The 12,976-nt window shown below is 44.4% G+C and overlaps 2 protein-coding genes across 6 annotated transcripts in view; one reads left to right on the forward strand and one right to left on the reverse strand.

The window, feature by feature from the left end:
• Positions 1-12,976, forward strand: part of LOC134341188 (uncharacterized) — a 43,230-nt gene that overhangs the window by 28,730 nt on the left and 1,524 nt on the right. The window contains exon 3 of the mRNA XM_063039004.1: positions 9,189-9,297. Coding sequence (XP_062895074.1) covers positions 9,189-9,297 — 109 coding nt within the window. The remainder of the gene's footprint in view (positions 1-9,188; positions 9,298-12,976) is intronic.
• LOC134341187 (keratin-associated protein 9-1-like) overlaps positions 1-12,976 on the reverse strand; it is a 45,622-nt gene that overhangs the window by 17,556 nt on the left and 15,090 nt on the right. For 2 of the 5 annotated variants that reach the window (XM_063039001.1, XM_063038999.1), the window contains exon 3: positions 3,836-7,508. The exons of 2 other annotated variants lie outside the window; for them this stretch is intronic. In XM_063039001.1, coding sequence (XP_062895071.1) covers positions 4,329-5,522 — 1,194 coding nt within the window. In that variant the 5' untranslated portion in view covers positions 5,523-7,508 and the 3' untranslated portion in view covers positions 3,836-4,328. Of the gene's footprint in view, positions 1-3,835; positions 7,509-12,976 lie in introns of those variants that run through there. One more of the 5 variants, XM_063039000.1, reaches the window with a different exon arrangement.

Genomic DNA, 12,976 nt, shown 5'->3' on the forward strand with positions numbered 1-12,976 from the left:
ATTCTGGATTTGATTAGGGAGTTTAAGGTAAAGGAACGAATAAGAGTCAGTAATCATAAAATAATTGAATTCACCTTGCAATTTGTGAGGGAGAAGTTAACGTCAGATTTGCCTGTATTACAGTAGAGTAAAAGGAATTATAGAGACATGAGAGAGGAGCCGGCCTAAGTTGATTGGAAAGGGAAACTATCATGGATGATGGCAGAACCACGGTGGCTGGAGATTTTGGGAACATTTAGGAAGACACAGGGTAGATACTTCTCAAAGAAGAAGTATTATAGGATGAAGAAACTGTGGCAGACAAAGGAAGTCAAAGACAAAATAAAAGCAAAAGAGAGGACATATAAGAGAAATATTAGTGGGAAGATTAGTGGATTAGGATCTTCTTGCAGCCATGACTTAGTGAAGCCCAGAGCGTCATACCTAACAATCTCTAACTATGCTACAAATTCATTCACCTTTCAGATCTTGATCTCCATTCAAACAGAACAACAGTAGGGGTCTTATTGTGTCCATGGGGACAAAACTGTACTTCTGGAAGACCGGAATGGTAAATCTTGTGTGGAACTAAATCAGACAAGAGAGATCTTAAATTCCTTGCATCTGTTTTAATCAGGAGACAATACACAAGCTATAAAGTGAGGCAAGGTGGCATCAACTTCATGAACCCTACAGATTTGACAAGGTCCCACATGGGAACAAGAAGGTTCAGTTGCCTGGCATTCAGGGTGAGGTAGTAAATTGGATTGGACATTGGATTTGTGGGAGAAGCCAGAACATGGTAGCAGCTGAATGCCTCTCTGGTGGCCTGTGACCTGTGGTGTGTGTGCTGCAGGGATCGGTGCTGGGTTCTTTGTCAATGATCTGGATGGTAATGTGGTAACTGGATCAGCAAATTTGCAGATGACACTGAGATTGGATGTGTAGTGGACAATGAGGAAGGCTAACATGGCTTACAGAGCAATGAGCTGAAAAATGTCAGATGGAATTTAAAGCAGACAAGTGTGAGCTTTTCCACTTCAGTAGGACCTACCAGGGTACGTCTGACACAGTGAATGGTAGGGCACTGAGGAGTGTGGTAGAACAAAGTGATCTGGGAATACAGGTACGTACATAAGTCGTTGAAAGTGGTTTCACAGGTAGATAGGGTCATAAAGAAAACTTTTGGCACATTGACCTTCATAAATCAATGTTTTGGGGTACAGGAGATAAGGTTAAAGTTCTGTAAGGTGTTGGTGAGGCCTAATTTGGAGTATTGTTTGTAGTTTTATTCACCTACCTTCAGGGAAATATGTAATCAAGTCTGAAAGAGTACAGAAACATTTACAAGGACATTGCTGGGTCTGGAGGACCTGAGTTATAAAGACAATTGAATAGGTTAGAACAGAACTCTGTTTTTAGAATTGAGAGGAGATTTGATGGAAGTATACAAGATTATGAGGGGTGTAGATAGGGTTTTCCACTGAGGTTGGGTGGGACAACAATCAGAGGTCATGGGTTAAGGGTGAAACGCGAGAATATTAAGGGGAGCATGAAGGGAAACTTACTCACTCCTAGGGTTGTGTGAGTGTGGACTGAGCTGCCAGCACAAGTGATGCACGCTGCAAACTTAATTTCAAGGTTTAAGAGAAGTTTGGATGGGTACGTGGATAGCAGAGATTTGGAGGGCTATAGACCTGGTGCAGATCACTGGGATTAGACAACTTAAATGGTTTCAGCCTGGACTAGATGGGCTGAAGGGCCCGTTTCTGTGCTGTACCTCTCTTAGACTCCATGTATTCCTGAGAAAAAGCTGCTCACAAGATGGTTCACAAAATGTATGTTGGAGAACAATCTCACATTCCTTCAGTAAAAGGCAAGAACAAGGTCATTGGGGTTGTCCATTTCCACAGTCCTCACCCACTTCTTATTTGAATTGACACACTGCCGTCAATTTAAAATACGTAAACGCACAGGCAGTATAGGTTGCTCTATTTAGGTCCTATTTATACTTCTGCGTCGAATCTATGCCGTAGTTACGGCGTAGCCGTGTACCCTACGCCATAGCCTGCCACGCACTTCCCCAAAAATGTAACTACGTGTCACGGCGACGCAGACCGCAACAACTGTGATTGGTCTGCTTGGTATCATCGCATTTCCTCCTACGCATTTCCGGTTGCTGCTTCTCATCAAATCGTCAAATCTACCTGCTGACATCAGAAAATATTTGAAATGCATTTCCTCCTCCATATCTCTCAGTGACCAGACAAGCACAGAAAATTCACCCTCCTTCTGCCTCAATCTGTTCAATGGTCGTACACACCATCTCCTCCCACGTCTTCTCTCCTTTCTGCATTGCAGTAATTTCAATAAAAGTAACTCTTGTTCAACATTTATTAGCTCCAACTCCAACATGATGCGCTCAGTTTCAGTCGCCATTGTTTGAAAAGAAACAAAGAAACTCAACACAGTGGCATAGAAACCCCACCACCAACTAGCAGTTTGGCAGTGAACTGCAGAGCAATGCAGACACACCAACACACAAGTATACGTGCTCACAATGGTGTAGGCCACTTGTGTAGTCTACGGCGGAGAGCCTACGCAGAAGTATAAATCAGCCTTCACTGTGAATTCACCGCCCTTTCTCTGTCTCCCTGATATCCACATCAGAGGTAGTGAAAGGTCATCTCACTTCAATCTGTCGGCTGGGAAACACCTCGGGAGGTACCGAGGCTGGGACAGGTGCTTTAAGATCCAAGTCCCTGGTATCAGTGAACAATTTGCTGAGATTTAAGAAGGGAAGGACAAAAAAGAAATTAAAGGCCAATTGACCCATGACCAGTGGTTGGGAAAATGCTGGACTCCATTATTTCTGATAAGGTTTCAATACATTTGAGGTACATGACAAAAGGAGTGATATTGAACATAGGAAAAAGGTACAGGAGTAGGCCATCTGGCCTGTCAAGCCTGCTTCACCATTCAATAAGATCATGGCTGATCTGGCCATGGACTTATCTCCACCTACCTGCATTTCCCCATAACCCTTAATTCCCTGACTATGCAAAGATCTATCCAACCTTTTCCTAAATATATTTACTGGGATAGCCTCCACTGCTTCATTAGGCAGAGAAATTCACAGATTCACCACTCTCTGGGAAAAGCTGTTCCTTCTCATCTCCGTTCTAAATCTACTCCCCCGAATCTTGAGGCTTCAAGCCCTAGTTCTGGTCTCACCTACCAGTGGAAATAACTTTCCTGCCTCTATCTTATCTATCCTTTTCAATTTTTAAAAATGTTATTACAAGATCTCCTCTCATCTTTCTGAATTCCAAGGAGTACAATCCCAGACAACTCAATCTCTCCCCATAGTCTAACACCCTCTTCTCTGGAATCAATCTGGTGGACCCCCACTGCACCTCCTCTAATGCCAGTATATCCTTCCTCAAGCAATGAGACTAGAAGTGCATGCAGTAGTCCAGATGTGGCCTCACCAGTACCATGTAGAGTTGCACCATAATCTCCCTGCTCTTAAATTCAATCCCTCTGGTGATGAAGGCCAACATTCCAGTTACCTTCATGATAGCCTGCTGCTCCTGCTGCTCCTGCAAACCAACCTTTTGAGATTGGGACTGCTTATTTTCATGTTATATGTCAAAGATTTGGAATTGATGGCTTTTTGGTCAATTTTGCAGATGATACGAAGATAGGGTGTTCTCTCACACACTGGGATGTCCTGTCACTGAGGGAAGAGCAAGTTCTCCCACGGATTGGAATGTCCCATCACTGAGGGAAAATAAATTTCTCATGTGTCCCTGTGTACATTTTTAGCCATCAGCCAGCACAAAGCAGGTATTCTGTTGATCACCATTCTACTGCTCATGAGATCTTGCTTTGTCTGCCCTGTGTTCTACATTACACAGAACTTCACTCTCCATGAAAGATGCCATTACAAATGTATATCTTTTTTGAAAATTTAGCGCTCAGGTCCTACAGAGCAGGGAGTTTAAAGTTTTGGGATTCAATTGGATGGAATGCTCTGGAGAACCTGATCAAACAAAGAGTGTTACAAATGATCCTGGAAGGGAGAATTCCCAAAGGAACAAAGCTAACTTTTCTCAGTTACTTCACACGTCTGATTTCCACCTCCTGTTAAACACAGAACAGCCTCAGAGAGAGAAGGGAGAAATGGCCCCAGGAAAAGTTTCCGACAAAAGAGCCAGGGTTCCGAAGACTGGGTCCACAATCCGATCGGAATGAAGCTATAACCTAGGCTGAGGGAGGCACTTTGTAAAAGAAGTTACTCAGAAATACCAAAGAAAGAGTAACACTCGAGAACAAAGTGACAGAGATTAGTCCAGGAGTAACACACAGGACAAATTGACAGAGATTAGTCCTGCAGTAACACTCGAGAACAAAGTGACAGAGATTAGTCCTGCAGTAACACACGGGGACACGGTGACAGAGATTAGTCCTGGAGTAACACACGGGACAAATTGACAGAGATTAGTCCTGGAGTAACACACAGGAACGCAGTGACAGAGATTAGTCCTGGAGTAACACACTGGGACACAGTGACAGAGATTAGTCCTGGAGTAACACACTAGGACACATTGACAGAGATTAGTCCTGCAGTAACACACAGGGACATGGTGACAGAGATTAGTCCAGGAGTAACACACAGGGACACGGTGACAGAGATTAGTCCTGGAGTAACACACAGGGACACGGTGACAGAGATTAGTCCAGGAGTAACACACGGGGTCACACTGATAGAGATTAGTCCTGGAGTAACACACAGGGACACAGTGACAGAGATTAGTCCTGGAGTAACACACAGGGACACGGTGACAGAGATTAGTCTGGGAATAACACACGGGGACACACTGACAGAGATTAGTCCTGGAGTAACACACAGGGACACAGTGACAGAGATTAGTCCTGGAGTAACACACCGGGACACCGTGACAGAGATTAGTCCTGTAGTAACTCACAGGGACACAGTGACAGAGATTAGTCCTGGAGTAACACACGGGGACACAGTGACAGAGATTAGTCCTGTAGTAACTCACAGGGACACAGTGACAGAGATTAGTCCTGGAGTAACACACGGGGACACAGTGACAGAGATTAGTCCTGTAGTAACTCACAGGGACACAGTGACAGAGATTAGTCTGGGAATAACACACGGGGACACACTGACAGAGATTAGTCCTGCAGAAACACACGGGGACATGGTGATAGTGATTAGTCCTGGAGTAACTCACTGGGACACGGTGATAGTGATTAATCCTGGAGTAACTCACTGGGACACGGTGATAGTGATTAATCCTGGAGTAACAAACAGAGGCACCGTGACAGAGATTAGTCCCGGAGTAACACACAGGGACAGAGTGACAGATATTGGTCAGGGAGTTCTGGACCACTCTCCCTGGTGTCTCACTGTCAGCTGTCCCCACCTCACCTGCCCTCTGCACAATGTTGGGACACGTTGAGCTCTTGTCCACGTGATGGAGGACTGAGTGTTGTCCTGACATCCTCCACATGGTACAGGTCAGGAGACGGAGCAGTGATGGGGAAATGGATCAATCCCAGCAACACATGACCCCAGCATCCGCTCCACTGCTCGTGAAGGTCACAGGGTCACCTGCCCCGATGATGGTCCGACCCCTGCTCCAACTCACCTGGAGCAGCTCCTCCTTGTCTCCCATGTTGCCTTCTGCTGGCGTCCATTATGGTCCAACCTCTCCACCGCGTGGGGTTTGATGCTGGGATTCTGTGTGTGTCCATGAGATCATGTCTTACTTCCAAACTGATGTGAGAACAGACACTCAGGAGTCAATGGCCAAGGGCCAACAGAAGAAGGGTGTTGAGGTCCAGACTAGATCAGTTCTGCTTACTGAATTGGAGGAGAAGGCTGGGGTTCGTGGTTGAATGGATGGGGTGGGGTGTGTTTGCCTCGAAGGATTTTGTGAGTAAAATATTCAAGAGTCATTTTACGTGCTTAACAAAATCTGCTGACCTTTATTTCCATTACCGAAAAACCAGAAGCAGTCACCTTAAACTGATATCATTACGTCAGACAGCGTCTCTGAAATTGAACATAACAATTCATGTAGAACAGTTTCTATGATGAACAATATGTGCTATCTGTCACCCATTACATTCCCCTACACTCTGTTCCTGTTCCTGTTCTTATCTCTCTTCATTCGTCAAAGCCACCATCCCCGGATCAGTCTGGTCAGCCATTGCTGCAATTCTTCCTTGGGTAAGGAATCCTGAACTGTGCACAAGCCTCACCAGGTCCCGATAGAATTGGAGCGAGTCGTCTGTACTACTGTGTGACACAGTGATGGAGTAGTTAGTAGTGCTGCCTCACAGATCCAGTGATTCCAATTCCATCCCAGCCTCTGGAGCTGTCTGTGTGGTGTTTGCACATTCTTCCTGTGATGATGTAGGTTTCCCCCCGCTGATCCTGGTTTCCGGCTCCCACATCCCAATGACGTGCAGGTCATTGGGTCAGTCTGCTGCTGTCATTTCCAGTGGGTTGTGTTACGTACCCCGTAACTGGGTTGCCAAACCAGCAGAAATGGATCACTCAATCGGAGTCTGGATTACTAGAACTAAGAAAGTTTTATTAAAGAAACAAGCAACACAGTACTCTAATCAAAAGGATAATAAATGCAACAGTTCAGCATTGATAAACACACATGTGCACAGAATTAAGATAACAGTATCAATCAAGCTCTATCGTTGTCTAGGGGTAAATGACCAGTTTCAAAGTGACGCAAAGTTCAGTTCAATTTAGTTCAGTTCAGTTCGCAGTAATTGCTGCCGTGGGAGATGGACAGTGGGGGGAAGGAGAGAGAAAGCAAAACGAATGAATATTCAAACGGCTTCCACACAGACCTTCGCAGTCAGCTTTCGTGCGAGCCCTTTGTGATGTCATCTGAGGTCACCGACTGTGACCCCTCCGTTTCCAGATACGATCGTTTCTCTGCAGTGAACCTGGCACCCAGGCAAGGGTGGACACACACCAGGTTCCCACCGATCGTGCCTTTCCACCCTGTGCATCTATGGCTTGATCCTGCGACCAGCCGTCCAAAAGCTTTCCACCGGCTTGTGGGAGACGTACCGCTTCCAGGGTCTCATTACCTCGGGGTGTCGTGTGTGTCTTGCCTTAGCGAACCTGTCCCTTTTTATCCCCCTGCTGGGGTATCGCCTGTCCATCACTTCAAACAGTTCAGGGTTCAAAGGGGGAGCCGATCTTGACAGGTCTCCTTCTGTTACTCTCTCTCCCGTCCTTTTATTAACATCTCCAAATGCTGCTCCATTGTTTTCCTTATCTCTCTCTCTCTCCTGAAGACAGGTGGCAGACCAACTGCTGATCCCACTGGTGCCAGCACAGGCCAGCTAACATCTTAATCTATGTGTATTCTCGTCACAGTTGTCAGAATGGTGGGGAGTTGATGGGGAGATGAGAGAAGTGTGAACTGACAGAGAGCTAGCATAGACTAGACTGGCTGAATGGCCTAAGGAAACAAACATGAATAAAAGCTGCTGAAATCACTATTTACCTTCCTATCACCCAGTAACCTGGATACAATACACACAATTGTCTCTCCCACATTACTGATGGAGACTGAACAACTCACACTCCTCAGGATTAAATTTCCCATCAGTTTACACACTGACCAACCATCTGTATCATCCTGCAGTGTGAAGGACCAAACAGTTTCTGAATCATCTGAAAACTTTGTTATCACACCTGGACATCAGTATTCTTGCTGCTTCCTCTGTAACCAGTTCTCCATCGTCTCACTTAGTTACAGCATTTCAACCCTGACATGGATGTTTCCAACTATCCGGTTATTCCGTAAAATGTAATTCACGGAGTCACACTCATATTTGACATCAACACCATAGACTTGATCAGTGATGATAAAATGAAAGAGTTTCAGAAGTTACAATAACTTATCAAGAATACATTTTTTTAGATATTTACAAGTTAGAAATTTCCTAAGTACTATACTTTCTTCCTTTCCAATGCTTCCTCCTACATATATTTTAGATTCGATAATTAACCTCAATCCATGTCAGAAAGGTGCATCGGCTATGATTTATAATATTATTATGAAACTTAGGAAAGCTCCATTTGATAAGATTAGGGTTGATTGGGAACAGGAATTGGGGCTTACCATTTCTGTGGATGATTGGGGGCAGATTTTACAATTAGTTAATACTTCCTCTATTTGTGCTAAACATTCCCTAATTCAATTTAAAGTGGTTCATAGAGCACATATGTCCAAAGATAAGTTAGCGCGTTTTTACTCGCATATTAATCCTTTTTGTGATAGATGTTCGGGGCAGATAGCCTCTTTAACTCATATGTTTTGGTCTTGCCCTACTTTGGAAACTTTTTGGAGAGATATTTTTAATATTATTTCTAAGGTATTAAATATAGATATCTCTCCTCACCCTATTACTGCTATCTTTGGACTACCTAAAATTTCTAGTAATCTTTCCCCTTCAGCCCGTAGAATGATTGCATTTCTTACTTTAATGGCGAAAAGATGTATTTTACAACATTGGAAAGAGCTTAATGCTCCAACTACCTTTTTTTGGTTCTCTCAGACGATTTTATGTTTGAATCTGGAGAAAATTAGAAGTAACCTTTATGATTCTTCATTTAAATTTGAACAGATTTGGGGACCTTTTATTCGATATTTTCATTTAATGTAATATATACCCTTCTTGTTTTTTTTTCACTGTTTTTAATGGAGGTCGGGATTGAGGACGTGATTTTAAGTTTAACTCTGTTTGGTTTCAAGTTAGCCCATTGCTTTGCTTTGTTTTTAGTTAGTTGCACGGTGGTTTTTTTTGGGGTTTTTTTTTTCTTTTTTTCTATTGATATATATATAAAATTAGTATACTATTATGTTATCTTGGTTTCTTATGTTTAAATTACATTGTTTGTAGTATTTTTTTTTGGTATTGATACCTTCTGGAATTTTATTATATTTTAACATTGTATTAATGTTTATATGGCTTACCTTTTTGTATACTTATTCAATAAAAAGATTTAAAAAGAAAGAAAGAAGTTACAAACAATCGTGGCACAGAAATGTAAGTGCTTTCTTTTGGTCTGTGTAACTGTTGTCACCTCAGCATTGCAGCTTCATATTGATATCTGGATCATCTCTCTTTTCCAGATATTCACAGGGTTGTGATTGGGACCAAGTTTGAATTATTAGGGATACCAGAGAAACACAGAGAAACAGAGAAACATGGATTTATGAATACAAGCCACTGCAGAGGAAGGTAATAATCTGTAGAATCAGAGAAGTGATATCAATATGGTATTTTTACAGTGTAACGGTCCCACTTTGTGAGTGTGCAGACACATCCACCATCTATTGTCCATCCTTGATCAGACTTGGACAGGTAACAGTGAACCGTCATTTCCATGCCATTGTATTGATAACCACAGGAGAAACCTCAGTTCAAAGTAAATTGTGATCAAAGATTATAAATGTCACCATATACAACCTTGAGATTCATTTTCCTGTGGGCATATTCAATAATCCAGAGAATATTAACCATAACAGGATCAGTGATTGACAGCACCAATTTGGGTATTCAACCAGTTTATAAAAGTCAAGAAACTGTACAAATACAATAAGAAAGCAACAATAATTTTAAAAAAGACTAAGCAATAAATATCAAGATCATAAGACCATTTGACTTAAGGGCAGAATTAGGCCATTCAGCCCATTGAGTCTGCTCCACCATGCCATCATAGCTGATCCCGGATTCCACTCAACTCCATACACCTATTCTCTTGCCATAACTTCTGATGCCCTGACCAATCAGGAAACTATCAACTTTTGCTTTAAATATACCCACAGACTTGGCCTACAACTCTAACCACAGTTTCACTGCACTCTGGCTAAAAAATCATCCTTAACTCCATTTTTGCATGAGATAAAGAGTCTCTAAAAGTGAATCTGGAGGGTGTGGGAACATCCCAATGATGGGAGCAAGTGAAGTTGAGTGACGTTATCCACTTTGATTCAAAAGCCTGATGATTACAGGATAACAACTTCCTGAACCTGGTGGTGTGAGTCTTGGGGCTCCTGTACTTCTTTCTGACGGCAGCAGCAGAAAGAGAGCATGTCCCGGGTGGTACGAGTACCAGATGATGGATCCTGCTCTCCAGCAACACTCCATATCGATGTGCTCAGTGGTGGACAGGGCTTTACCCGTGATAGATTGAGCTATATTTGCACTTAACTTTTGGGTCTAGAACAGGTCCTCTGAAATAGTAATATTCAGTAATTTCAATTTGCTGATAATCTCCACCTCTGAACCCCAATGAAGACTGGCTCATGGACCTCTGGTTCCCTCCTCTTGAAGTTAGTAATCAGTTCCTTGTCACAAATGAGAGAATCTGCCGATGCTGGAAATCCAAGAAACCCGCTTGCCCAGGTAGACCCATTGTTTCAGCTTGTTCCTGCTCCACTGAGCTCATATCTGCATAGCTGGCGTCTGTCTTATCCCCCACTAGTTCAGTCCTTTCCTACCTACATCCATGACACCTCACACAGTCTGGATTTTTTCTATCATTTCAGGTTCCCTGGCCCTGAGCAACTTATTTTCACAATGGATGTCCGGTCCCTATACACCTCCACACCCCACCAGGAAGGCCTCAAAGCTCTCCATTTCTTTCTGGACACAAGACCGAACCTGTTCCCCTCCACCACCACTTTCCTCCATCTAGTGAAACTTGTCCTCACTCTTAGTTTCTCCTTCGGCTTCTCCCACTTCCTCTAAACAGAAGGTGTAGCCATGGGCACCTGTACAGGTCCCAGCTCTGCTTGCCTTTTTGTCAACTACATGGAACAGTCCATTTTCCAAGCCTACACTGGTGTTCATCCCCTACTTTTCCAATGCTACATCAACAACTGCATTGGTGCTGCTTCCTGAACCCATGCTGAGTTAGGTCAACTTTGCCTCCAACTTCCACACTGCCTTCAAATTTTCCTGGTCCATTTCAATTCCTCTCTCCCCTTTCTCAATCTCTGAAGACAGCTTATCTACTGATGTCTATTATAAACCCACGGACGTTCACAGCTACCTTGACTATACCTTTTCCCACCATGTTACTTTTAAAAATGCCATCCCCTTCTCTCAATTCCTCTGTCTCCGCTGCATCTGCTCTCAGGATGAGGCTTTTCATCGTAAAACGAAGGAAATGTTCTCCTTATTCAAAAAAAGGGACATTTCTTCCTTCACCAGCAATTCTGCCATCAACTGCATCTCTTCCATTTCAAGCACATCTGCTCTCACCCCATTTTCCCGTCACTCTACCAAGGATAGGGTTCCTCTTGTCCTCATCTACCACTCCACCAGCCTCTGCATCCAGCATGTAATTCTCTGGAATTTCCGCCATCTCCAATGGGATCCCACGACCAAGCACATCTTTCCCTGCCCCCCCCCCACTTTCTACTTTCCAGGGATCGCTCCCGACACGACTCTCTTGACCTTTCGTCCCTCCCCACTGATCTCTCTCCTGGTGCTTATCCTTGCAAGTGGAACAAGTGCTGCACCTTCCCCTACACCTCCTCTCTCACTACCATTCAGGGCCCAGAACAGTCCTTCCAGGTCAGGCGACACCACCTGCAAGTCTGTTGTGGTTGTCTACTGTATCTGGTGCTCCTGGTGTGACCTCCTGTATATTAGTGAGACCCGACGTGGATTGGGAGACCATTTCACCAAGCACCTACACTCCATCCGCCAGGAGAAGTGGGATCTCCCAGTGGCCACCCATTTTAATTCCACTTCCCATTCCCATTCCAATACATTAATACATGGTCTCCTGTACTGTCGCCATGAGGCTATACTCAGGTTGGAGGAACAACAGCTTATATTCCATTGAGGTAACCTGCAACCCTGCATAAATATCAATTTCTCCAACTTCTGTTAAAGGCCCCACCCCACCCCCACCCTCTCCTTCCCCGGTCCCCATCCCCTTTTCCTTCTTCCATCTTATCTCCTTGGCTGCCCATCACCTCCCTCTGGTGCTCCTCCCCCCTTTCCTTTCTTCCATGGCCTTCTATCCCACCTATCAGACACCCCCTTCTCCAGCCCCGTATCTCTTTCACCAATCAACTTCACAGCATTTTACTTCATCCCTCCCCCTCCCGGTTTCACCTATCACCTTGTGTTTCTCTCTCCCTCCCCCACCTTTTAAATCTATTCCTCATCATTGTTTCTCCAGTCCTTCTGAAGGGCCTCGGCCCAAAACGTCAACTGTACTTTTTTACATAGATGCTGCCTGGCCTGCTGAATTCCTCCAGCATTTTGTGAATCAGTTCCTTGTTGTTGCTGACATTGGTGTGGGAAACATAGCACCCATCTGTGCACAGGATGATCCCACTGACAGCAGAGAGGTAAACACAGGAGGTAGTAGGAGGACACGGGGCCCCTCTATCCTATCCCATTCATTATGATTTGGCTGATCTGCCTCAGACCTCATCTCCTTCTGTCCCAGTTACTGGCACCCTTCATCCCTCAACCTGTCGAACACTTGTCCAGTGGGTAGGTAGCCAAAACTTTGCACAATACAAGTCAGGCTTAGAGTGGCGTAGTCATAGAAAAGTACAGCACAGAAACAGACTCTTCAGCCCATCTGATCTGTGCTGAACCATTTAAACTGCCTTCTCCCATCGACCTGCACCTGAACCATGGCCCTCCAAACCCCCACCATGCGTGTACCGATCCAAACCTCTCTTCAATGTTGAAATCGAGCTTCCACGCACCATTTGTACTGACAGCTCGTCACACACTCTCACGACCCTCTGAGTGAAGACGTTTCCCTTCATATTCCCCTTAAACTTTTCACCTTTCACCCTGAACCTGTGAGACTGCTCCGGCTGCTTCGTGTTTCGTGTCTGCGAGCTTCACAGAGATTTGTCCCGCTCTATGATGAACTATGGGC

This window comes from Mobula hypostoma (genome assembly GCF_963921235.1).
Source record: "Mobula hypostoma chromosome 8 unlocalized genomic scaffold, sMobHyp1.1 SUPER_8_unloc_3, whole genome shotgun sequence".
Taxonomy (NCBI): Eukaryota; Metazoa; Chordata; class Chondrichthyes; order Myliobatiformes; family Myliobatidae; genus Mobula; species Mobula hypostoma.